At 39.8% G+C, this 26,368-nt stretch overlaps 1 protein-coding gene across 4 annotated transcripts in view; it reads right to left on the bottom strand.

Moving 5' to 3' along the window:
* SLF2 (SMC5-SMC6 complex localization factor 2) overlaps nucleotides 1-21,821 on the bottom strand; it is a 52,534-nt gene extending 30,713 nt beyond the window's left edge. The window contains exons 1-9 of one of the 4 annotated variants that reach the window (XM_084995164.1): nucleotides 21,529-21,821; nucleotides 18,908-18,951; nucleotides 17,259-17,974; nucleotides 16,020-16,077; nucleotides 9,388-10,352; nucleotides 8,337-8,407; nucleotides 4,181-4,303; nucleotides 2,807-2,974; nucleotides 1,734-1,836 (exon numbers count right to left, since the gene is read on the bottom strand). In XM_084995164.1, the coding sequence (XP_084851290.1) occupies nucleotides 1,734-1,836; nucleotides 2,807-2,974; nucleotides 4,181-4,303; nucleotides 8,337-8,407; nucleotides 9,388-10,352; nucleotides 16,020-16,077; nucleotides 17,259-17,974; nucleotides 18,908-18,951; nucleotides 21,529-21,668 (2,388 nt within the window). In that variant the 5' untranslated portion in view covers nucleotides 21,669-21,821. The remainder of the gene's footprint in view (nucleotides 1-1,733; nucleotides 1,837-2,806; nucleotides 2,975-4,180; nucleotides 4,304-8,336; nucleotides 8,408-9,387; nucleotides 10,353-16,019; nucleotides 16,078-17,258; nucleotides 17,975-18,907; nucleotides 18,952-21,528) is intronic. The other 3 variants (XM_021072666.2, XM_021072665.2, XM_021072667.2) reach the window with 3 other exon arrangements.
* Between the last annotated feature and the right edge of the window lie 4,547 nt (nucleotides 21,822-26,368).

Genomic DNA, 26,368 nt, shown 5'->3' with positions numbered 1-26,368 from the left:
AGGGACTGGATATTTAGTGACTGGAGAATGTTTAGTGTGGGGAGTGGTGAAGGTCATGATAGTTCATTAAAATAACTGAAGGACTTTTAGACAGATGAAGCATACTGTGGGATGCTACAGAAAAGATCATTAGTACTATGAGATTAAAAAAAGACCATCCAGAGGCAATTTTTGATCTAATTAGGACTGTTAAAAAAAAAAAAAGTAGTGAGCTCCTAACCACTGGAACAAATGCTTCTGCCCCATAACACCTGTTATTCAGCCTAGAACGCTCTTCTCCCATTTACCATCTGAAATAACGTATCTATAAATATACATATTGTCTGTCTCCTCCATACTAGAATGTGTGTTTCATGAGATCAGAAACACTTATTTTTTTTATTGTTGTTATCTCCAGTACCTGGCACAGCTGGCACTCAAACATGCCAGCTATATGAAAAGGGAATGAAATATTATATTAGAATATCTAGTTGTTTCCAAATATGAGATTCTTTGAAATGCTATCTTAAAGTCCAGAATAGAAACTGTGTATATTTTCCCTTCTCATTTCACAAATAATATAGTTCTCTGATACCACTGATATTTATAAGTTCCCATGTAGATAATTCAAAATTTTAAGATACTTATTTAAATGGATTTCAAAGTTAGGAGTTCCTGTCATGGCACAGTGGAAACAAACCCAACTAGGAACCATGAGGTTGTGGGTTCGATCCCTGGCCTCGCTCAGTGGGTTAAGGATCCAGCATTGCCATCAGCTGTGGTGTAGGTTGCAGATGCGGTTCGGATCCCCTGTTGCTGTGGCTGTGGCTCCAATTAGACCCCTAGCCTGGGAACCTTCATATGCCACATGTGCAGCCCTATAAAGACAAAAAAAAGAGACAAAAAAGAAAAAAGAAAAAAGAATTTAAAAAATTAAAAATTAAAAAAAAAAACGAACATGATGAGATCTGCTGTGTAGCACTGGGAACTATGTCTAGTCACTTATGATGGAGCATGATAATGTGAGAAAATAGAATGTGTACATGTACGCGTAACTGGGTCATCATGCTGTACAGTAGGAAAAAAAATCGTATTGGGGAAATAATTTAAAAAAATAAATTAAATGGATTTAAAAGTTAAATATGAATGTCCATAAAAATAGAGGAGAAAAGGTTAACAAACCAAAAAAACAGGGGTAAGCATTAGAAGACTTCTAAAGTGAACTCTAATAATGATTTACCAATACGATGAAATGTCTTAGACACAATTAGCATTACTGACTATGCTGTACACTATCTGCATAAGCATTTATTTTGTAACCTCTGTTTTTTTTTTTGTCTTTTTAGGGCTGCACCCACAGCATATGGAAGTTCCCAGGCTAGAGACTGAATGAGAGCTATAGCTGCAGGCCAAAGCCACAGCCACAGCAACACGGGATCCAAGCTTCGTCTGTAACCTACAATATAACTCATGGCAACACAGGATCTTTAACCCACAGAGCAATGGCCAGGGATTGAACCCACGTCTTCATGGATACTAGTCAGGTTGTTGCCACTAAGCCACAGAGGAACTCCTCTTTTGTAACCTCTTTATAATGACTCTTTTTGCCTCATTCTAACCCACTAACATCATGGGTTTGATGTGCTAGATTAATTTTTTCTCTAGTAATGTACAAATAAGATTATATTTTGTAAGTCTGTTTTTGACTGGGAAATACAGAGAGTGGTAACTATATCTCCCAACATTTCTCTTACCCGAAACAGCCACTTTAACACAGGTACCGGACACTGGACATAGTGATAAGCAGAGGTAAGGAAGCCTTGTGTTGTCAAAAAAATCTGATCTGTTTTTCCTGATCTGGAAAAATACAGTGAAAGCAATATGACTGTTATCTTCATGGCAAGAAACTTCTACCACCACCACGTGTGACATAATTAGGGAAATGGGAAAACATACCATCTCAGTCCATCGAGGTGGACTCTACCCTAATATCTATTGGATACTCATTAAAAAAATTCAATCATGGGCCTAAAGCTGAGCCAATCTGTTGGCTTGGCTCCAGACTTATTAGCTGGCAATGTTGAAGAACCTATGGAGTCTCAGAACATTGTCTGCTTTTGCCAGCTTGGGTTTGTACTTCCATAAAACTCAGCACAAGAAAATCTCTCTGGATCTGAGCTATCATGCACTGAAAGAAATTAGACCAGTTTGGGCTTCATGGTAGAGACTGTTAGTTGCCTACCCCAGCATCTATTCTTGTCTTTCCTCTTGGTAACTGAACCCTGGGGTTTTTAGCCGGGCACAGTGGCTGCATGCAATAAAAATCACTTCCCAGCCTTCCTTGCAACTAGGGGTGGCCATACTGACTAAGTTCTACCCAGCTAACCATAAAAAGAAATGCTGTGTGGGATTTCTGGGAATTTAAATGTAAAGGCTGGAGCTCCAGTAGCACCTGAAGCAACAAGGTGCCAAGGATGGTGGGGAAGAAAGATTTTATGATGAAACACAAGCATTGGACTTTCTACCTCTGACCTTCTTCAACGTCAGAAAGAAATATACTTCTAGTTTAAGCCCCTGTTATTTTAAAAGTCACTGTCATTAGATATGGGTCTTAATCCTAACTAATGAAGGCATACGATAGGCCAAACAACTATCTTACAGTGCTTCCTATAATTAAATAATATAATACAAAGAACAATAGTAATAAGTAAGAGAACTAGAAAACTGGATAGGTCAAAATAGAAATCAACCTTTCAGAAGATTACATAAGTCAGAAATCCTTTAATTTTTAAACAGGAAAAAGTAAAATGTCTATTTTCCTACTTACTTGAGAATAAGCTTTTCTACAGCACTTTGTCCGATAAAACCAGAGTCTCTTAAATCCAAGGTATACTGATTGAAAATTTTCCCAGAATTAAGGAAATTAAATATTTCTTCGCCTGGATGGTGATCAGGAATAGCATCAATTGTAACTGAAAATTTCTTTAGAAATTCTCTGAAAAAAAGAAGTTATTGAATACTAAACAGTTGATACTGCGTATAGTTTTCTATTTAAGGGATGGGTGCAAAATACCCCCTTTCTTAGAACCACTATTGATCCCAGATTAGAAGTCTAGCATGAGAACAGAACTCATGTTCTACTCCTCCCACTTTTTGCTAGTAGTTATAGTCCAAAGCCACCGAATGTGTCTGTGTGAAAAGAATAAAAGACACAAAATGTTAACTTGGCCTTAACACCTGCTCTTCAAATCCATCACAGATGGATTAAAAACCTACCATAAATAATTCACAAAGTAAATAACCATCAATGCCTCATTCATTTTACAAAACCAAAAATTTAAATTTTTTTTTTTATTTTTTGTCTTTTTAGGGCTGTACCCATGGCATATGGAAGTTCCCAGGTTAGGGGTCAAATTGGAGCTGCAGCTGCCCTGCCTACACCACAGCCACAGCAATGCTGGATCTGAGCTGTGTCTGTGATCTATACCACAGCTCATAGCAACACTGGATCCTTAACCCACTGAGCAAGGCCAGGAACTGAACTCACATCCTCATGGACACTAGTTGGGTTCATTACTGCTGAGCCACAACAGGAACTCCTAAAATGTATTTTTAATAGGATATACATTATGAAAAATGCTCTACCTGTGCCCCTTTTTCTTTCTGAATGATTGTATTTATCCAGTTTTATTGAGATACGATTGATACACAGCACTGTATAAAATATACAGCATAAAGATTGACTTACACCATGAAATGATTATCACAAGTTTAGCGAAAACCCATCATCTCACAATGATACAAAATAAATAAGAAAACCTTTTTCTTGTGATGAGAACTCCTAGGATTTACTCTCTTAACAACTTTCATATACAACAGTGTTAATCATATTTATCATGTTGTACATTATATCCCTAGTACTTACTTACCTTATAACTGGCAGTCTATACACCCTTTGACTGCTTACATTCAATCTCTCCCTCTGCCCAACCCTCTACCTCTGGTAACCACAAATCTGATCTGTTTCTATGAGCTTGTTTTTGAAGTATAATATAAGTGACCTACAACACAAATATAGTGATTTTGAAGTATAATGATTTGGTACTTTTATACATTTCAAAATGATCACCACGATAAGACTAGTTATGATGTCACCATTTACAAAGATATTACATAGTTATTTACTATATTCCCCATGTACCTGTGCTCTTCTAAAAGGCCATCTTCATCATCTGTACTGTCTTGATCACCAAATCTGATTGGGGATTTAATGCCCCGGCCCTGCCTTATGTCTTCCTGCAGTTGCTTCTGCAGTTCATCTAGCCTGAGAATTGAAAAAAGGTTAAAATAAATGGCTTACTCTAAAAATTAAAGAAAAAAAATCTTTATGTCTAAAAGCAGCATCAAGTTAAACTCTTAAAAACTCAAATATTTCTTTATAATTAGGACTTCAGGAATGATGTCCAAATCATTTAGAGAAAGGGAAAGGAAGAATGGCAAAGAATAAATTTATCTCATTTTCCCCACCCTTTTTGGCCAAGCCCATGGCATGTGTAAGTTCCCAGGCCAGGGATCAAACCTGACAATGCCAGATCCTCAACCTACTGCACCACAAAGGAACACCAAGATTAAGTTATTTCAATCAAGATCCTTATTCCTAGCTTCAGCCCCATAGTAGATGAGTAAAATATAACAGTTAATGACCAGTAAATGCACTGCTCTATCATTAAAGGAAGGAGTCAATCATCAGATCAAACTAGAACCTCTGCTTTAGGTCTGCGCAATGTTCAATTTTAAATAAGCATCTTCAGATTTGACATCACAACTCACATAAATTTATGAAACTTTTAAAGAATTTTATAACAGAGGTAAATTTCTCTAGCAAAATTCAATAAGGGGAATACTTCTCGCTGTCTGTAATTCCTGTGCTTTGCTACTTGGTTATCTATGGTTATCAACTTTAAGACACATGTATACCAACTTCAAGCCTGTTGAGTTTTAGTGAAATTGTCTGGGTTAGTTTCAAGGATAATCTTTGAACAAATAAGGAGTATTATTTTTCCCCTCTCATAAGCAAAAGCACTTTGCTACCAGTCATATAAATTTCATTAGGATTATTATAATTCCAAACTTTTTGATGTCTGTATGTGTACAGGTAGGGGAGTTTAGGTTTATGACTGACACAACTATAAACTTCTTACTCAGAAGAGTAATTTGATGTAGAAATACCATGTCTGGTTATACTGGTTTCAAAATTCAGGCGAGGAGTTCCCGTTGTGGCGCAGTGGTTAACGAATCCGACTGGGAACCATGAGGTTGCAGGTTTGATCCCTGGCCTTGCTCAGTGGGTTAACGATCCAGTGTTGCTGTGAGCTGTGGTGTAGGTCGCAGACGCGGCTTGGATCCTGCGTTCCTGTGGCTGTGCTGTAGGCCGGTGGCTACAGCTCCTGCTAGACCCCTAGCCTGGAAACCTCCATATGCTGTGGAGCGGCCCTAGAAAAGGCAAAAAGACAAAAAAAAAAAAAAAAAAAAACCCCAAAAAAACCTCAGGCGAGGTGGGCTTACAAATGTTTAAAAAAATTCTACCTCTACAAATAATAACAAAATGGGCAAAGGATCTGAATAAACATTTCTACAAAGAAGCCATACAAATGACCAATAAGGACATAAAAAGATGCTCAACATTATTAGTCATTAGGAAAATGCAAATCAAAACCATAATGAGATGCTGTTTCAGAACTTGTTAGGATGGCTGTCACTAAAAGACCAGAACATGAAGTATTTGGTGAGGATGTGGAGAAACTGGAACCCACGGGCACGACTGGTGAGAATACAAAATGGCACAGCCACTTGGGAAAACAGTACAGCAATCCCTCAAAAAATTATGCATAGGAGTTCCCATCGTGGCTCAGTGGTTAACGAACCTGACTAGGAACCATGAGATTGCGGGTTCGATCCCTGGCCTCACTCAGTGGATTGAGGATCTGGCACTGCCGTGAGCTGTGGTGTAGTTGTAGACACAGCTTGGATCCCGTGTTGCTGTGGCTCTGGCATAGGCTGGCAGCTACAGCTCTGATTGGACCGCTAGCCTGGGAACCTCCATATGTCACGGGTGTGGCCCTAAAAAGACAAAAAAAAAAAAAAAAAAAAGCATAGAGTTACCATGGATCCAGCTACTCCATTTCTGAGTATATACTCAAAAGAACTTAAAGTGGTAATTTGAAGAGATAATTTGTACACCATGTTTATAGCAACAAAATCTATAATAGTCAAAAAATAGAAGCAATTCATCCATCAATAGATGAATGGATAAACAAAAAAAATATGAGGTAGAGGAGTTCCTGTCGTAGCTCAACGATAAGGAACCTGACTAGTATCCATGAGGACACGGGTTCCAGCCCTGGCCTCACTCAGTGGGTTGAGGATCCTGCATTGCCCTGAGCTGTGGTATAGGTCACAGACTGGGCTCAGATTCTGTGTTGCTGTGGCTGTGGCATAAGCCAGCAGCTGCAGCTCTGTTTAGACCCCTAGCCTGGGAACTTCCATATGCTGCAGGTACTGCCCTAGCATGTGCACACACACACAAAGAGGTAAACACATACAATGGAATATTATTTGGCCTTAAAACAGGAGGCAATTCTGGAATTTCTGTGTCTCAGCAGGTTAAGGATCTGGTGCTGTCACTACTGTGGCTCAGGCTGCAGTTATGGTAAAGGTTTGACCCCTGGCCTGGAAAATTCCATGTGCCACAAGCGTGGCCAAAAAAAACCTACCAAAAAACCCAACAACAAAAATTCTGACACAAGCTATAGCATGGATGAACCTTGAAGACAGTAAGCTATGTGTAATGAGCCAGTCATAAAAGGATAAATACTCTATGATCCCATTTATATGAGGTACCTAGAAAGATCAAATTCACAGTGACAAAAAGAGTGGCAATTGCCAGGGGCTGAAGGGAAGGAGAATAGGGAATAATTGTTGGTGATTGGTGATGGCTGCACAACAACTCGATTGTATGGTAATGTCAGTGAACTATACATTTAAAAATCACTGACTGGGGAGTTCCCATCGTGGCGCAGTGGTTAACGAATCCGACTAGGAACCAAGAGGTTGTGGGTTCCATCCCTGCCGTTGCTCAGTGGGTTAACGATCCAGCGTTGCCGTGAGCTGTGGTGTAGGTCACAGACGCGGCTCGGATACTCATTGCTGTGGCTCTGGCGTAGGCTGGCGGCTACAGGCTCTGATTAGACCCCTAGCCTGGGAATCTCCATATGCTGCGGGAGCGGCCCAAGAAATGGCAAAAAGACAAAAAAAAAAAAAAAACCCAAAAAGCCAAATCATTGGCGTTCCCATTGTGGTGCAGCAGAAACGAATCTGACTAGGAACTATGAGGTTGTGGGTTTGATCACTGGCCTCACTCAGGAGGTTAAGGATCTGGAGTTGTTGTGAGCTGGAGTGTGTAGGCTGCAGATGCGGCTTGGATCATGCATTACTGTGGCGTAGGCCGGCAGCTGCAGCTCCGATTGGACCCCTAGCCTGGGAATCTCCATATGCCAAGGGTGCAGCCCTAAAAAGCAAAGCAAAGCAAAAAAAATCATTGAAATGTTGTGTGTGTATGTTTATGGCTACACCCAGGGCATATGGAAGTTCCCTGGCCAGGGACTGAATCTGAGCTGCAGCTGTGACCGATGTGTCAGCTGCGGCAATACTGGATCCTTTAAACCACTGCACCAAGCCAAGGATTGAACCAGCAATGCCACAGACAATGCCAGATTGTTATACCACTGCACCACAGCGGGAACTCTGAAATGGTAAATTTTATGTTATCAAGAATTTCAGCTGTTAGATACTAGTTGTGGTATGCAGAAAGGAATTCATACTAATGAATTAATGCAGTATACCATTAGAATACAGATCTTCTGATTTAGCCTCTGAATAACAATACCTTAATTCTCTCTCTCTTTTTTTTTTCCCCTTTTAGGGCCGTATCTGTGGCATATTAAAGTTCCCAGGCTAGGGGTCAAATCAGAGCCACAGCTGCTGGCTTACGCCACAGCCACAACAAAACTGGATCAGGGCGGAATCTGCAATCTATGCTTCAGCTTGTGGTAATAACGCCAGATCCTTAACCTGCTGAGCGAGGACAGGGATCAAACCTGAAACCTCACAGGGACTATGTCAGGTTCTTAAACCATTAAGCCACAACGGGAACTCCAAGAACACCTTATTTCTAACATAACTACAGCAAAACTGTTATAACAGCAGTAGCACATACCAATGTCTCACTTTTCTAAAAGATAAAAGCCAGCCATACAAACAATGTTAAATTTAGCAAGGTGGTCATGATGCTAACCTACCTTTGTGTGTCTTCCATCTCCTTCACTAGACGCTCTAAAGTGTTTGTGTAAGTTCCACTATGAACACGTTCCTAAAACAAGAAGACAATTTAGGAATGCTTCATAACATATCTTAGTAGAAGAATTGGGATATTTTAAAAGTTATGCAGAGCCCTAAAAACTATTTTCTATTTCAATAACCTGGGCCAGGAGGATATCTTTCACAAAAAAGAGAATTTTCACTATCATGCTTTAAATCTAGAATTTTGTACTGCAAGCAATTTGATTTTATCATTTATTAGGGAAGGCACTACTTATAAAAACCCTGCCAGCTTTAGGAACTGACTGCCACACCCAAGGGCTCCAAGGCTACCTCGTTTTTATTTTTATATTCTATTTTAGTGGAATTAAACTGCTAATTTTTAGGTGTTACCATGAAACATTAACACCTTCCCCACCAAATTTTACAGACATATGAGAATTTAATTCAGCTTATGCCCGAGACAGAATGAAGCATTTTATAAATAAAATTGCACACCACAATTAACAACATTTCTACACTCTACCTTCATTTACAGCAGTGGTCTCCAAAGCAGGGGGTGTGCAAGGTGATCCATTGGGGTGCAGGAAGAAAATAATAGAACTTCTATTTATATGGAACTTCTATAGAAACTCCAGTAGAACTTACTCTATAGTAACTTCTATATAACTTATATAGAAAAATGCTTTTTTCTTTTCAAATTCTATTTTTTTCATATGCTTTAGAAAGTACACAGTAGTATAGTGGTACATGTATATAATCTATAAGAATACATATATACTGGGGTACATGCTCAAAATTTGTTTTACTAATAAAAGTGTACATGATCAAAAAAGTTTGGAGACCACTGATTTACAGTTATAAAGCTAAAGATATGGGAAACCCATTAACCAAACAAGAACTACACACTTTCAGTCTAATTATGAGTTGTAACAAATACTAAATTTTAAAATACGTTTTAACAGTCTATCCCTCTTTCACTAGTCAATCCATCTCTCTTCAAGTAAAGATAAATATCACAGAAGTACTTACTGTATAGTCTGATGACTGAGATCTAAGCTCCTTAGAAAGAGCAGGAGGCTTTCCTGTAGTTGCAGGAGTCTGATTGAAGTTCAAAGCCATTATTTCTTCCAGTGATTTTAATGTTTCCTCTTCCTCATCACTGTCTAGGTTGTAACCTAAACTTTCTTCATCACTATCAAAATCACCCCTTAGTTTTCTTTTCAGTGCATTGCTACCTGCATTGGAATTTCCTGAACTCTCATCTGAAGGGGCTTTATCTGAAGGTGCTGTTGGGCTTGGAACACATGGCACAACTTCCAAAGCAGCCGGGGGAGACTTTGTAGGAGTGCCATATTCTGCATGCAAAGATCCCCCAGAAATTTTCCCTGAAGATATGTTAGAATCAGCCTTATTAGTCTTTGCCTTGTGTTCCTTGTGTTTGGAGGACTCTGTAGAATGCCCAGAACCTTCTTTAGATGAGGAACGCTCTTTATCTTTTTTAGGAACCGTAGGAGTTAAATTTTTAACACTTAATGGAACCCCAGAGGAACCAGCACTTGGAACATGCGAAAGTAAATGTGATGTCACAGAGCTAGCAGTTTTATTTTTATGAAGGTTGCTAGTTTTTTTAACCGCAGACTGTTCCTGAGGTAAAGGTAAATGGGGTTTCTGCATCTTAGTCTCTTTGGTACTTGCCAAACGGATTTGGTCACTATTCCTGGAAGAATGGTGCCCGGAATTTGAAGGTGCCAAGCCTGAAGAGGAGTAATCAGCTTCTTCATATGGTTCCTTGGGTATATCTTCCAAGCACAATACATTACCAGGTGTTTTGAGTGCAACAGGTTTTACAAACTCTTCTCTCTGATGTGGTCTGTCAGGACGCTTCTCAAGGGGGGCTTTTACTTTTGGCATTATAGATTCTCTTGAGCTTTTCAGATCTGAGTCCACAGAGTTCCTTTTTCTTTTGTCAGGAAATTTATTCTGCTTAGAGCCTGCTAAAATTTAATTTTTGCCAGATTAGTGAAAAGCATATTTTTTTTATCTTATTCTAAGTTTATTCAATGAGCGTCTAGAACACTCTGACAAAATGTTTAAATTCTAAAAGTTTAGGCTGAGATTATTCATCATATATGAAATAAGGAAAAAAGTTAACATTAACTTATTAACTAAAATACTTGGGTCCAAGAAATTTAAAGCTCATTTTCATTCAAAGCTATTAAAAGTTTATTACCTAATAGAATTAAAAGGGTTACTCCTCAAAACACTAAAAAATTGCCTATTTGTATCAAGGGAAGGATTCTAAAGGCACTTTCCTTCAAAGTGCATACACTCTTTCTTGGTCTAAAGCCTACCTGATTCTAGAAATGATAAACACTTTTCACATCTGAATTTATAGAACCTCAAAATACATACACAATAACTAGTTGAAGACAAATTTTAATTTCTCAATTAAAAAAAATTCCCCTAAGTCTTTCCCCCTACCATATAAGTGTTCATTCTTTCTCATGTATCCTTCTAGTCTTCAGCTGTGTTATAGGTTCAGGTGTAGCTCCCAAGATGATATGTTGAAGTGTTAACTCCCAGAACCTCAGACTATGACCTTAATTAGATACAGGGCTTTTACAGGGGTAATCAAATTAAAATGAGGCCAATAGGGTGCATCTTAATCCAATACAAATGGTGTCCTTATAAAAAGGGGAAATGTGGACATGAAGAAAGACATGCAGAGGGAAGATAATGTGAAGACACATATAGGAGGAAGATGCCACATGACTAAAGTACATCTACAAGTCAAGGAATATCATGGATTGTAGACAATACCAGAAGCTAGAAGAGGCAAGGAAGGATTCTCCTCCATTGTTAGAGAGAGAATGGTCCTGCTGATAACCTTGTTTGGGAATTCTAGCTTCCAGAATCATGAGACTATAAGTTTCTATTGTTTTAAGCCATCTAGGTTTAGGTTCTTTGTCATGGAGGCCCTAGGAAATCTTTCTCTGTGTTAGGCGCTCCATCTAGAAGTACTTTATTTATTTATTTATTTAGTCTTTTTTGCCCTTTCTAGGGCCGCTCCCGCAGCATATGGAGGTTCCCAGGCTAGGGGTCTAATTGAAACCGTAACCACAGTCCTACACCAGAGCCACAGCAACATCGGATCCGAGCCACATCTACAACCTACACCACAGCTCATGGCAGGAAATGCCCGATCCTTAACCCACTGAGCAAGGCCAGGGATCAAACCTGCAACCTCATGGTTCCTAGCTGGATTCGTTAACCACTGCGCCATGACAGGTAACCACTGCGCCATGACAGGAACTCCTAGAAGTTCTTTAATACCACATATATTTAAGTTAGTTTTTAAGAATTTCTTGTGTTTTAAAAAAATGTGATGTTTTGTAGTTCCCATTGCGGCTCAGTGGTTAACGAACCCGACTAGTATCCATGAGGCCTGGGGTTTGATCCCTGGCCTTGCTCAGTGGGTTAAGGATCCAGTGTCGCTGTGAGCTGTGGGGTAGGTTGCAGATGCAATTCATTTCTGGAGTTGCTGTGGCTGTGGCATAGGCCTGCAGCTACAGCTCCAATTCGACCCCTAGCCTGGGAACCTTCATATGCCACGGGTGTTGCCCTAAAAAGACCAAAAAAAAAAAAAAAAGTGATGTTTCATTAATTCACTAAACTTCACTAATCATTTAAAATTCAGTATTTATATAATCAGTATTCTAAAATCAAATTTCCCTAAATCAAGCTTCTTTCTGCACATGGACAGACGTCTCCAAATCCTCAACAGTTTCATTAAAATCAAACCAAACAAAAAAAACCCCCATAACCTCAAGAGTTAAGCAATTATTTGGATAGCTTGATCAATATATAGTCTGAAAAATTCAATTTATAAAAATGAAAACTCAGGATTCCCGTTGTGGCTCAGTGGTTAACGAACCCGACTAGGATCCATGAGCATGCAGGATCCCTGGCCTCGCTCAGTGGCTTAAGAATTCCACGTTGTCGTGAGCTGTGGTGTAGGTCACAAATGTGGTTTGGATCTGGCACTGCTGTGGCTGTGGTGTAGGCTGGCAGCTGTAGCTCCAATTGGACCCCTAGCCTGGAAACCTCCCTATGCCATGGATGCAGCCCTGAAAAACAACAATAACAACAACAAAAAACCATAAATAAAAATGAAAACTCAATTAATAAACCAATTCTCCTATCTTCATTCTTCTATAGATATCTCCTATGACCTAAGAAATCATTCCATGCCCACTGAGGTTTCTGGGGTTAGATGTCTTAAAAAAAAAAAAAAAAAAAAAAGGACAGAGGTCCCCGATAGGGCAGGATGAGAAATCAAATAACTAAGAAAAAGAGAAAACTTACATGGGCTATCACAAGTTTGGGGGTTACAAAAAAGGTAGCTACAGAGCTGGTAGTTTGAGTTTTGCTCCATTTCCCTAGAGAAGTAAGACAATTTATACATTGCTAGTAATGAGAAATTCCTGCTTTGTTTAGGAATTAAAGACTTATCTAGGAAGAAAGAAAAACTGTTGGCAAAGTTTAGGAAAAAAATCAGCTTATTAAGACCTTTTAATATCTAGCATTAAGAGGAGGCTGAATTGGTACTACAGGTCCCCTTTTGAAAGCTCTCTACAGCAATGAGTAACTATTTCTTTCTGTACCCCTTGTACAACCTGTAGGCTGAATGTCTTTACAACACTTCAAATATCTACTAATACATAAAATATTCAGATAAGACAGGGACTGAATTTGCAAAAAGAGAAGAAAGAAAAATCCAAATGTTCAATAGGGGAGTTAACTAGGGATGGATTAAGATGGTTCTCAGAATTCAGCCAAAGGACAAGCCTCTGGGAGACCAAAGAACTAAATGCCTACCCTGCCAACATTTCTAAAATCCTTAAACTTGTGTGATTAATGACTGTGTGATTATGTATACCACCACAACTGTTTGGTTTTTTTTTTTTTTGTCTTTTTGCCATTTCTTGGGCTGCTCCTGCGGCATATGGAGGTTGCCAGGCTAGGGGTCGAATCGGAACTGTAGCCGCCGGCCTGCACCACAGCCACAGCAACACGGGATCTGAGCCACGTCTGTGACCTACACCTCAGCTCACGGCAACGCCGGATCCTTAACCCAATGAGCAAGGCCAGGGATTGAACCCTCAACCTCACTGTTCCTAGTTGGATTCGTTAACCGCTGAGCCATGACGGGAACTCCAGCCACCACAACTGTTATGTGTAACAGCATATATGCTACATGAATATAACATTTGGATTAGGATCTATTCACTATCTAATTATCAGATAAACATTCATGTTATCTAGAGTGAAAAATTCCCTTACGGCTATTACATTACATTGACAGTCAACTCAAGTATAAATGTGTATTTACTAAGAGTCCAATACCATAATTATTAATGAAGACTATGAAACATATGGAAAAATGTTGCAAATAAAAATATTTAAGTAAAGGCAATTATCTTAAGCCTGCCTCTGAAAATACACAGACAACATCTTTTTCAAGCAGTGTTCAAGAACTTCAGTATGTGAGTTTGTATAAAGGAAACTACTTCAGTCACCATTGATGAAATCTGCCAATCCATGAACTGAAAAAAATTTAGATGTCACTACCAGAGAAAAAGAATGCGGAACAGTTTGGTGGCAAACACCACCACTAGTGGCCGCCTATAGCAGCAGAGCTAGCCTAAAGACATGTTTTTCCATTCACCTCAGTGCAGTGATAATTTATTGTTTCAAATACGTAACACAGTGAGTACAGGAGTAATCTCATGGCTAAGAAATTATTGTTCTTATACTATAACGTCAAAATTCACTAAAATTTGATCACTAAAACCAACACTGTAAAAATTTTTTAAATTAAAAAAAGCACATAAACTTCAAATTTACTATTGTATCCTAGGAGCTCCTTTTATAATAGTAAAATATGATTTCATCTTTGGCTTAAAATTGATTTTTAACTTGAGATCACTTGGTCAAAATGCAATACAACTCTAGAATGTATAAGAAAACAAGAGTTTTAAGACCCACAGACATAGAGGACAGATTTGTGGTTGACAAAGGGGTGGGGGGGGGAAGGACTGAGAGTTTGGGGTTAGTAGATGGAAACTATTACATTTAGAATAGATAAGCAATGAAGTCCTACTGTATAGCACAGGGAACTATAGCCAGTCTCTTGGGATAGACCTTAGTGGAAGATAATATAAGAAAGGAAATGTCCATATATGTATGACTGGGTCACTATGCTGTATAGCAGAAGTTGGCACAACACTGTAAATCAACTATGCTTTAATAAAAAACAAAAATCTCTAAAACATGTTGGCTATTATCAGCATGTCCAAAGTTATTTTACTGATTGTGGGAATTTGTAAAGTCCATTTTTCAAAGTCTGTGGTCATAGCAGAAAAAAAAATTTGATGCACCAGACTATTATTAACAGCTGGTATTTCTTGCGGCCTTCCATTTCTGTGTTACAATTTCTGCAATGTTTGAATTTTACAATGTTCTATTTTCTAGTTAAAAATAATACTTTTAAGAATTACTGAATTAACAGTAGCTGTTTGTTATTACGTACTTTCTCAACCAATAGACACTAAAGTACAAACTGATATCATATAGCTATCCTTGAAATTCGGTATTAAAAAGGGATCTTTGTATTTGAAATGGTCAGAAACACTATTTTAAACCATGATAAAAGTTTCAAATTTTCACAAAGCATCTACAATATCAAAACCTCAGCCCACAATTCCAAGAATATAAGATTATGCCTTTTTTTTTTTTTTTTTTTTTTTTTTTTTTGTCTTTTGTCGTTTTAGGGCTGCACCTGCAGCATATGGAGGTTCCCAGGCTAGGGGTCCAATCAGAGCTGTAGCTGCTGGCCTATGCCAGAGCCACAGCAACACCAGATCTGAGCCACATCTGTGACCTGATCGCAGCTCATGGCAATGCCGGATCCTTGACCCACTGAGCAAGGCCAGGGACCGAACCTGCAACCTCATGGTTCCTAGTCGGATTCGTTTCTGCTGTACCAGGATGGGACCTCCCAGATTATGCTTCTTAATGTGGCCAAGGATTCAAAAGTAAAACAATGAATACCAATATGAGAAACACATTGTTAGGAACTTTTGAAGGCGGCAAAGAAGAGTCAAGACAAACCACTATTTATGGATACTAAATTCAAGAACTATTCCTTTTGAATATAACTTTACCAAACTCTTTAACTAATCTGAGACACACAATTTACCTCTAGGAAGGAAACTGCATATTCAAACAAATATAAGTAAAAGCAGTGCCATTTAAGATGGCAAATTAATTAATTAATTTTGGGTTTTTTTCGGGGTTTTTTTGGTTTTTTTTTTTGTCTTTTTAGGGCTGCACCCATGGCATATAGAAGTTCCCAGGCTAAGGACTGAATCAGAGCTGTAGCTGCCGGGCTACAGCACAGCCACAGCAACATGGGATCCAAGCCACATCTGTGACCTACACCACAGCTCACAGCAACACCGGATTCTTAACCCACTGAGCTAGGCCAGGGATTGAACCTGCATCCTCATGGATACTAGTGGATTTCGCTACCACTGGGTCATGACGGGAACTCCAAAGATGGCAAAATTTAAAATCCTTAAATTTAATTGTGATTCTACCTGAAGTAGGTTCCCATGAATCAGAAGAGGATCTTTTTCTTGAGAGATGTCCATTTTCCTATTAGCAAAATGAAAAAAACAAAACCAAAAAAAACTAATTAGGAGTTAGGATCAGTCAAGAATGTGAACTTTTCTTCATAATATTTAAACACAGATTTCTAGACTGAATAAAATAAGCACCAAATTTGGAGGTAAATCCTAACTTCTATAATAGAGTATTTAATTTTAATATTTTTTTTTTGCCTTTTAGGGCCACACTAGTGGCATGTGGAGGTTCCCAGGCTAGGGGTCAAATTGGAGCTATAGCCGCCGGCCTACGTCACAGCCACAGCAACACAGGATCCAAGCTGTGTCTGCAACCTACACCACAATTTTGGTAAAGGCACCAAATTCCTTGCAAAGGAACCCTAGAGTTTACAAATATATTTTGCAGCAATATAAAATGCAACAATCTCTATTCACTTGTAAAATGTCATAGTTTGGTTTATTTTTGGTCCATCTGGTTTTAAAATCTCATTGCATTTTATTAATAAAACACTTTCTCAATATCACATCTTCCTTTAGTTGCTCTGTATCTAGAGAAGCTCTCTGAAACAGATGTATTTAACACCTTCACTTTCCAGGGGAGAGGAATAGCTTTTATACTAGTATGTTTGTTCTATTTTCAAAAGAGAAATTTGATGAGCTTAAGATGTATTTGGATAGTTTTCTAACACCCATACTCGATTATTTAAGATTTATATATACCTCAATCAGTGATTCTCAAACTTTAAAGTACGTCAGAATAACCTGGAAGGCTTGTTAACTACAAGTTGCTAGACTCTACCTCCACAATTTCTGGTTCAGTCAGTTTGGAGTAGGACCTGAGAATCTGCATTTGTAACATGTTCCCAGGTGATGCTGATGTTGCTAGTCTAAGGACCACATTTTGAGAACCTCTGTTCTAAACCATTTCCTATTGTTTCAGATTTTACATTCCCTTAAGAATCTCCCTTCAGCACATCTTAATTAAGAAAGATCTTTGTTCCTGGTCTGAAAAAATTAAGGGCAAGAACACTGCATTACTAAATTCAACGGACAGTTGGAGGACACTTAGTGAACTAGCTTCTACACAAACTGTGTAGCAGTATCTCCTTAACAAAAGGTATGGAGATTATGTTAATGATTATAATTTTTAGCTTTAGTATTCTAAATTTGATAAAGCAGCAGCCAAGCTCATCCAGCAATTATTGCACCTACCAGGTTTGAAAGATTGCTGTTTCGAGATGTGACATCATTCCGTTTACTCTGTTCCTGCCTTGGTTTTCTTCCTATACTAGAGGATTTTAAGGAAGGACTGCTTGCTGAGAAAGAATTTTCTGAATTGATTCTCTGCTCCATTTGTTCCCTTCTCAACCTCTTTAGTTCTCTTTCTTTTCGGTAAGAAGCTAGACTCAACTGGAACTTAGCTCCCAGTGGGCTTTCTCCTGGGTGGTGCCTAGATAGGCTGCTCCTGCTGCTAAGACTTCTGGAGCTGTTCTTGAAGTTGTCAGCTTCTGTCACTGTGGCCTGCTTTTTAGAATCAGCACTGATCTTGCCTCGATCTCCATCATTCTTCTCCCTGCTATTTTCATGAATGAAATGTGACTTCCTTCCCTCTGGAGATTGATGTTTTTTCTTCGTTTCTCCTGACAAGAGATATGAAGGAGTAACATATTTTGTAACTGCCTTTGGACATTTGGTGGCGAGTGACACATAAGGCTGATGTGACTCATGTACACCACGATCTCTATGGTGCTCTTTAACACCTTTCATGAACGCCTCCAAGACAGGGCTTTTTTCTGATGACACCCTTTTAGGTTTAGATCTTTTTGGTGAGGACAGTTTCTTTTCAAACTGCTCTCTTCCAGTGATGGACAATCCACTTCCTCCATATCTGATGTTCGATTTTTGTGGAGAATCCAACATATGTTTGTCTAAACAGCCAATTAAAACACATACACATTGTATGTTACTAAAAATAGCACAACGATTACATTTATATATTTACTATATATTATTAACACTTAAAATATTAAGCTATCACAAAAGTTTTAAAATTGATATTTAGTTGATGATATACATTTTACAGGGCGGGGGGGGGTCGGGGAGACGATTTATGTAGCCTTATTTTCATAAAGCTCCCTTTTGCTACACATGTAAGAAGCTCCTTACGGCTCTATTTATGAAATAAAGTAACTTTACTACAGAATTAAAATAGTATACATTATAGGGCCTTCCCATTGTGGCTCAGTAGTAACAAACCCGACTAGTATCCATGAGGATGACTAGTATCCATGAGGATGCAGGTTTGATACCTGGCCTCACTCAGTGGGTTAAGGATGCGGCATTGCGGTGAGCTGTGGTGTAGGTCACAGACGGCGGCTCAGATCCTGCATTGCCGTGGCTGTCACATAGGCTGGCAGCTGCAGCTTGGATTCGACCCTTAGCTGGGAACTTCCAGATGCCGTGGGTTCGGCCCTAAAAAAAGCAAGGGAAAAAAAACAAAACAGTATTATTAACATTATTGATGGGAATATTTTAAATGTTAAGAAAGTATAACAGCAGTTTCTTCATGATGTTTATAACTTGTTTATCTTTGGGAACAACACTGTATCTACTTTACAGTAGTGTTGAAGTTCCCTGGCCAGGGACTGAACCCGTGCCACTGCAGCAATCCAGGACACTGCAGTGAAAATTCCGGATCCTTAACCTACTGTGCCACAAGAGAACTCCGGCATCTTCTTTATATTTTCAATTTTGGACGCCATGTTTAATCAAATTAATGAGAGTTTAGAGTAGATTTAAAAACTGAATCCATCTCCCTCCCCAAAAGATCCCGCAAAAAAATGCATTAACAGTATACATACCTTGTTTTGAAGCTGGTTTGAAGAAATCTATAATTGACCGCTTCCTGAAAATAAAAGCATAACTAATATGGGATCACATTAGCAAATATTAAAAACCTCAACAATTCAGATTAAGTGGCGAATGACACTCACAAACTGAATTTCACTATGTGGTTTAATCAAGTTCTGACAATGACAACAATGCTTTGCTAAGCAATTATAAACAATTTTTAAAATATAATTCACCACTATCTGTAGGAGTAAATTTATAAAAGCAAAACTAAGGTTTATATAATCTATTTCACTAAAATAGTAAGACTGGAATGTGGATTCAAGGAAGTGGTAGAATGCCTCCTAGGGCTGAAAAATCTGCTGCTATGTGGTAAAGAACTTGAGGGACTCTGATTCTATTCCTTGACATCTTCAGTGACAGGTACAAAATAATGCTCAATAAACGTTTGCTGAACAAAATAATGGCAGTTATAAAAACTAAGTAAAACCTGAACAGACTCCTATCAAGAACAGATGATACAATGGCAAATATGGGTGATTTGTCTGGTCTGGAGAGGCAGCTGAAGAGTGTGCTAGGCAAAAGGCAGAAAAGACCAAGTTCTAAGCTTCTACTATACTCTTTATATACTGCAGTTAGATGTTAATCTAAGTGACAGCAAAAATTGGAATGAGTAGTGTTTCAAAATTTTACTAAGAACTCATTTAAAAAACAAAGCATTGCATAGGAAAAACACAAAACACATAAAAGGAAGAAAATTAACAATAACAAAAACCAAATTGCTTTAATATTTAAGGACTGCTGCACCCTACAATAGACACAGTGAAACAGTACCATATTACCCAAATTTGTATCGTGATTTGTTTATGTATTTAAGAAGCTGTCAACTGCATAAAGAGGGATATTGTATGTAGAGCAAAATACCTTTCTGGCAAGTTTTGCTACAGTGTATTCATTTTACTGAAATAAAATAAGTGGTAGATGGGTTTCTCTAAACATTTAAACACTATGAGGTTGGAATGCTCAGAGAAAACTTGAACAATCCAAGTCCCTTGAAGGTTAAGCTTCTGCATCTTGTACACTTTACTGACCACATTAGTACAGCAATGCCCATCTTTAATGGTTTACCGAGAGTCCACAATGTTTGAGATGTAGGCAGAAAATCTAAGTAGCCATGAAATGAATGAGTGACCATCTAAGGAAGAATCTATGCATTTGTTTTCATAAAATGAATTCTATCAGACAAATTTAACTCTACCAGAGAGTAAAAGAAGAAATACTAGAGGTTCTGCAAAGGTGAGAAGGATGATGCCTTCAGCTATTGGTTGAGAAAAGAGATGAGAAAGGATTAAAAAACAGTTAATTAACTCGAAACAAGGTAATACTAAATGTTTTTACATTAACTACCAAAAGGAACACTGTACCTCTTCTTTTCAAGTAATACACCTGAGAGAAAACTGGCTTTGGGTAAAACATACAAGAAATCTGTAAAGTAACCATGAATGTATCTTTCAAGACAGAACAATCCCTTAAATTCATAGGCACAGAAAGATCCATTACTTACTTATAACTAGTTTAAAAAGTACTTGTTAACAGCACACAAACCCTTATCTGAAACTCTAGGGACCAAATGTGTTTAAAAATTTTGAATTTACTGGATTTTAGAAAGGTGGTGGATAGTATTATGTAAAGCCCCCAGGGGGGTCTGAGACTGTACCCTGTAAGCACACACATTAATACTTCCCCAGCAAGACTTAAGAATACTCACACTTAATAGGAAAAAGACCATCTCTAGCTTTCCATTAGTTCTGGTCAGGTTTGGCTGCCAAGTTAGATGTGGCGCCAAACTTATCGAAAACTTTCGGTTTTCACGGTTTTCTGGCTTTTGGACTTAAGATAAGGGGTTGTGGACCTATACCACAATTATTATAAGATATATTTGTTGTTAAACTTACGCTACAAGCTTTTAAACTTAAAATAAAAAAGACAGTACCAAGTGCGTAGAGAATTTAAACACGTTTTATTGTCAGAGGATGTCATTTGATGAAACTCTCCATCTCATTACATAGCTCCCACAAAATCTTTACAAAAAAACCTGGCCTCTTGGAAAGGCGTAAAGTTCCTGAAGAAGAAAATATATCACATTCCAAATCTGCATGTTCTTTTAATTAAAACTTATCGTGTATACTAGACTATAAAGCAATTCGTGGAAGGGTTTCCCTCATCACATCTTACATAAGTTTACCCACAACGTAGAAAAGGCTTAAACGATTCAACCACTAGAAGCATTAGAACGGACAACGTACAGAAAACCACTTAAATATGCATTTAGCAGTCAGGGCCCCGGGTCCAGCTAAAGTAAAGGGCAAAAATCACGTTCTACCTAAGGCGGGTTGTCCATCGCCAGCCAGGCTGTGGTCACTAGACCGAGAACAGCGTCCCAACTACAGAAAAGGAGACTCGAACTCCCAGCAGCCACCGCGCGGAGGCGGGGCGAGGGGGTTGCCAGGCCCCGGACGCGGAGGCCTGAGCTCGCGGAGGATGGCGGGAACTGGAAGAGTGGCCGTCCGCAGTCCTCCCTCATACCCTTGCCCCCGCGACCCGGCCCCTTCTCAAGCCCTCTGCACAGTACCTGTCCCCAGGACTCTCTGTTCTCTTTCCCGCTGCAGCAGGGACGGTACTACCGGGTCTCAGATGGCAGCGCGGGGGCGACGACCCTGGGGCTGGGGATGAGGGGAAACCTGGCCTAGCGGGCATGCAGCGCCTTGTCATGTCGGCGCCGCTGGCGACGGCGGCATGAGCTGTGGCTGGAGCAGCTGGGTGCGTGGTTGCCGTCTTGCTGCTGGGTCTCGGGGAGGCTGTCGGAGCAGAGGTGGGCGGCACCCCCTTCTCTCTTCATGGCGGTTCTCTCTCTTCGGAAGTGACTCCGGTGTGAGCGGGAAGGAACCTGAGGACCAACAAGGGGCGGGTTTTACTTGAAGCGTCATATTCTGATTGGCTGGCACGGCGGTCAGTCCAGTAGTGGCGCAATAGAAAGCCTCAGCCTCTCAGGAGAAGGCGGGGCCTCAGGGAGGGGGTGGGGAGAAGAAAAACTGCCCCCCGTCACGTGCATGGGGGTAGTGGTGGGGGCGCCGCGGCGTCCGGGCTGCGTCCGCCCTGGCGGGCGCGCGGGGGCGGGAAGGCGCGGGCTGTCAAGGGCGCTGCGGCAGCTGGCGACACCCGTCTTGAGGAGAGCGAGGGACGAGGTTTGCAGACGTAAAGTGGAGCCCAGCAGCTGCCCTCGATCAGGATGGCCAACAGTTGGGCTTCCTGTGTCGTACAATTGTGCCTCAGAAATCCCCAGCTGTTCATTACATCGTCTAACATCTTAGGCCAAGTACCCTTATGCCGTCACCATTTCCTTGGTGGTCTGCACAGCCCAATCTGAAGACTTGCTCATTGTGTGAGGGTTCTTGTTAAGTGCTGGGGTGGCTCCTTTTCCTCTTTTTTTTTTTAAGAAGGAAAACAAACAAACAAATAAAAACCCACCTCATTGAAATAAAGACTGTTTTTATTCCACAAACGCATTTTGTTTCTCAGTTGCTGAAATGAGTTATCCGTAAAGTCTCTGGAGCCAAATTCTTGAAGATTTTTGAAAGGAATACAGAGCCATCTTTCAATCACCCATGTTAAGTGATTGGTGAAAACTGTCAGCAATCTCCAATCCTCCTTTGTAAAGGGCTTGTGCTTTGGAGGCTCTTAGCCAGAGTTTTCCCTACAAACTGAGAGGCTGATCAAAGTATCTCTGAGCCTCAGTTTCCATGTCTATAAAGTGGGCATTCTGCTTTTCTGGGTAATTGTAAACCATAAAAATGATAAGCAATGCAAACTGCACAGCCCAGGGTCTCTCATGTAATAAGTATGGGGCAAATTAGTATTCCTTTTCCTTTGTTCTTTAGACACACTCTCACACTTTGAACTTACTACAAAAATCTTCCAGATAGGTCAGATAGTGTTATAATAACTATTAACCAAAATATCAGTCTCAAGGTTGTTCAAGTCTTAATTGTCAGGCCTGTTCAATCAGTTGGATGGAACACAATCTTAAATGACACAAAAGAATTTAGACACGTCTTTAAAGTTTATTGTACTGAGATTTAACTGCTTTGGTAGCTAAGCATGCTTGAATGACTGGCAGTTCACCTCCTCTCCTTCCCTGTTAGCCCTCAGGAGGAAGAATTAATGAGAAACAAAGTGGCTAACAGGGTGGCAAAGTGGTGGGAGGGAAGAAGGTAAAAGTGAACGGACAGGTTTCTCATTCACCCCCAAAGCATACATACAGACCTATATCCTGGGTTGTGGGGATGCAAAAAAGGAAGTACTGAAATAAGGGACATTTTTTTGCTCCTAATAACAGGTTTCTATACCTAGCATTGTTCCTTACATAAAAAAGAAAATAATAGAATATGTGTTGAATGAACAGTGACTTTTATATTTGTTTATTAAGGGCTTTTTACATGTAGTATTTCCAATCTTTTGTATTATTGCTTTCTGTCGGATGTTACTACACTAGCAAGTTCCTGTTTCTATAGCAGCACATCTACAAAACATTTACTCTGATTCGTTTCATTGCAAGTCCAGTCCATAAAAAAGAGTTATGCATAAAAACACGTTCTGCATGATCAATTAGTTGCTTTTCTTGGATTATAGTATTTGAATCATCCAGCCTCCAAGGTATTGCTTTAAAGTCTGTACGCATGCTACCAAACAATAGTTTTCAAATTTTCTTAATCTGAGCAACAGATTATGAAGTTAAGTGAGGCAAGAAATCCCTTGATCAATAAATGGAGATGGAGTCATAATGAAAACACAATTTAAAAAAATCTCTTCTTAACAGGGAAGTAGTTATCTAAATCCTTAATAAGCATTAAGGCTCTTCTTTGTTTAACTGTGTTTGAAAACAATACAGATTTGAATTGCAGGGCGAAATATGCTTAACATACCGACCAAAACTGCTGGGAGCTGCTAAGGCTCTTCCCCTACCCCCCAAATAGTGTTGGACAGTCTATTATGTGTTTATATCCTTTCTCTCACTTTGAATTTGTGTATACATATATACTGTGTGCACACACATGGTTAATGTAAAGGTTTTTCACACATTACTTGGTAGTGGGCTGGAAATAGATGGCTTGGAAATTGTACACTAGGTGGAAGATATTAACGAGCCCAGGTATTTGCGTGTGAGGAGATGAAGGGAGAGAAAAATCAGGGTGGGGCTGGGGGGAGAGGTTGATGAATAAAGTAGAAAAGACTGATTAGAAACTGAAGGGGGAGTTCCCGTCGTGGCTCAGTGGTTAACGAATCCAACTAGGAACCATGAGGTTGCAGGTTTGATCCCTGGCCTTGCTCAGTGGGTTAAGGATCCGGCGTTGAGGTGAGCTGTGGTGTAGGTGGCAGATGTGGCTTGGATCCTGCATTGCTGTGGCTCTGGCGTAGGCCGGTGGCTACAGTTCCAATTCGACCCCTAGCCTGGGAACCTCCATATGCCGCGGGAGCGGCCCAAGAAATGGCAAAGAGAGAAAAAAAAAAAAAAAAAGAAAAAAAAGAAAAAGCAACTGAAGGCAAAACTTTAGCCAGGATTGGAAAAGTAATTTGGAGAAATGAAGGCCAGATGACCATGAAAGTGTAATTTGAGAATGTTTCTGGGCATGAGGGTAGGGAAGCAAAGACCATAGGAGCGGAGTGACTTCTGATATGGTGCTTTTATGGGGTACTCATTAGCTAGGGTTAGCACCCTGAGTTGTTAAAGACAATAGGAGGAGCACAGACTCTGACCTTGATGGGAAAGAATGGGGTAGCAGCAGAAACAATGTTACATGCACAACAGATCAGGTTTGTTGGGGGGCTCAAGCTGACTTCAGAGTCCTGAGAGGAGTGACAGTATAGCTGATGCCAGAGATACAAGCAGACACAAAGACAGAAAACAATTTGGGGAGATTGGCTCACACAGTACCTTAGCAGGCAGGGACTAAGAGAACAAAAGGTCAGTAAATTATGCAGAATGTTACAAACAGGGAACTCTAAGTTTTGATTCTACAGTAATGACATACTTTTGTTCTGAGATTGCTGCACTCCGGAATAAACCCCAAGGCTCTTGGAGGGTGCTCTGGAGCAGGCAGAGAGACAAAGATGGGTTTGCTGAAGAGCTGCCCACAAGTGGCCAAGAATGTGTGTGTGGAGGAGAGGGTAGAGAGTGACCTGGGAAGGAGAAGGAACAAACGCAGAAAATAGGAAATAATTAACTTGAAAGCCTGACAAAGAAAGACCACGTGATGATCCGAAGAAGGGAAAGCAAGCCCCAGTGTCTTAAGAGCGGCACAAATCACCTTGCAAATGGATGCAGATCTCTAAACTGCCCAGCAAGTGCTTGGAAAATCTCTAGCTATGTTTTAAGGGGCTGCTGGGGAAAACCCAAATGTGATATAATATAATGTGATGTCATGAAACCTAAACTTCCTGGGAGTAATTAGTAAAACTCTGTAGAAGCAGATCTAATGTTAAGAAAAATTTCTTGTTATTTCATTATGGAATGGGGCAAGATAGTGTTCCTCACACTGTAGAACATGAGTAACATATTTGTAATTTTTGACATACTTGAATGTTTCCTATATTAATATTTAATATTATTTTGCAAATCACTTTTTAAACAAATATATTTGTTTAATTTTTTTATATAATGATTTTTATTTTTTATTAATGGCCGCGTGTGAGGCATATGGAAGTTCCTTGGTCAGAGATTGAATCTGAGCTGCAGCTGTGACCTACACCACAACTGCGGCAATGCTGGAATCTTAACCCACCGCACTGGGCCTGGGATTGAACCTGCACCTCTGTAGCTGCCCAAGCCACTACAGTCGGATTCTTAACCCACTGAACCACAGAGGGAATTTCAAATACATTTATTTTACTTTATTTTATTTTATTTATTTTTTGGTCTTTTGTCCTTTTTAGGGCCACACCCACGGCATATGGAGATTCCCAAGCTAGGGTCTACTCAGAGCTGTAGCTGCTGACCTACACCACAGCCACAGCAAGACCAGTTCGGAGCTGCGTCTGCGACCTACACCACGGCTCGTGGCAACGCTGCTTCCTTAACCCACTGAGCAAGGCCCGAAAACTCATGGTTCCAAGTCGGATTCATTTCCACTGCGCCACGACAGGAACTCCAATACGTTTATTTTAGAAGAGAACTTAAGATCATTTCCACAGTATCTCTTGGAAAAGGATAACTTTCCAAATGGATGCTAACTATAAAAATTAAAAAATTGCTAGGGAGAAAAACTCCTTTTTTTGTTTAATCTGTGCCCACAGCATGTGGCAGTTCCTGGGCCAGGGATTGAATCCGGACCACCACAGACACAACACTGGATCCTTAACCAGCTGTGCGCCATAGCAGGAACTCCAGAAATAAAATTTCCACATGCTTCTTCTAG

Source organism: Sus scrofa, chromosome 14, assembly GCF_054392235.1.
Source record: "Sus scrofa isolate SSC_HxYL_T2T_F1_AM1 chromosome 14, Sscrofa_HxYL_maternal_Yorkshire_Landrace_v2.0, whole genome shotgun sequence".
In the NCBI taxonomy this organism is placed as follows: domain Eukaryota; kingdom Metazoa; phylum Chordata; class Mammalia; order Artiodactyla; family Suidae; genus Sus; species Sus scrofa.
The sequence above is the reverse complement of the archived record's forward strand: the minus strand, read 5'-3'. Positions and strand labels throughout refer to the sequence as shown.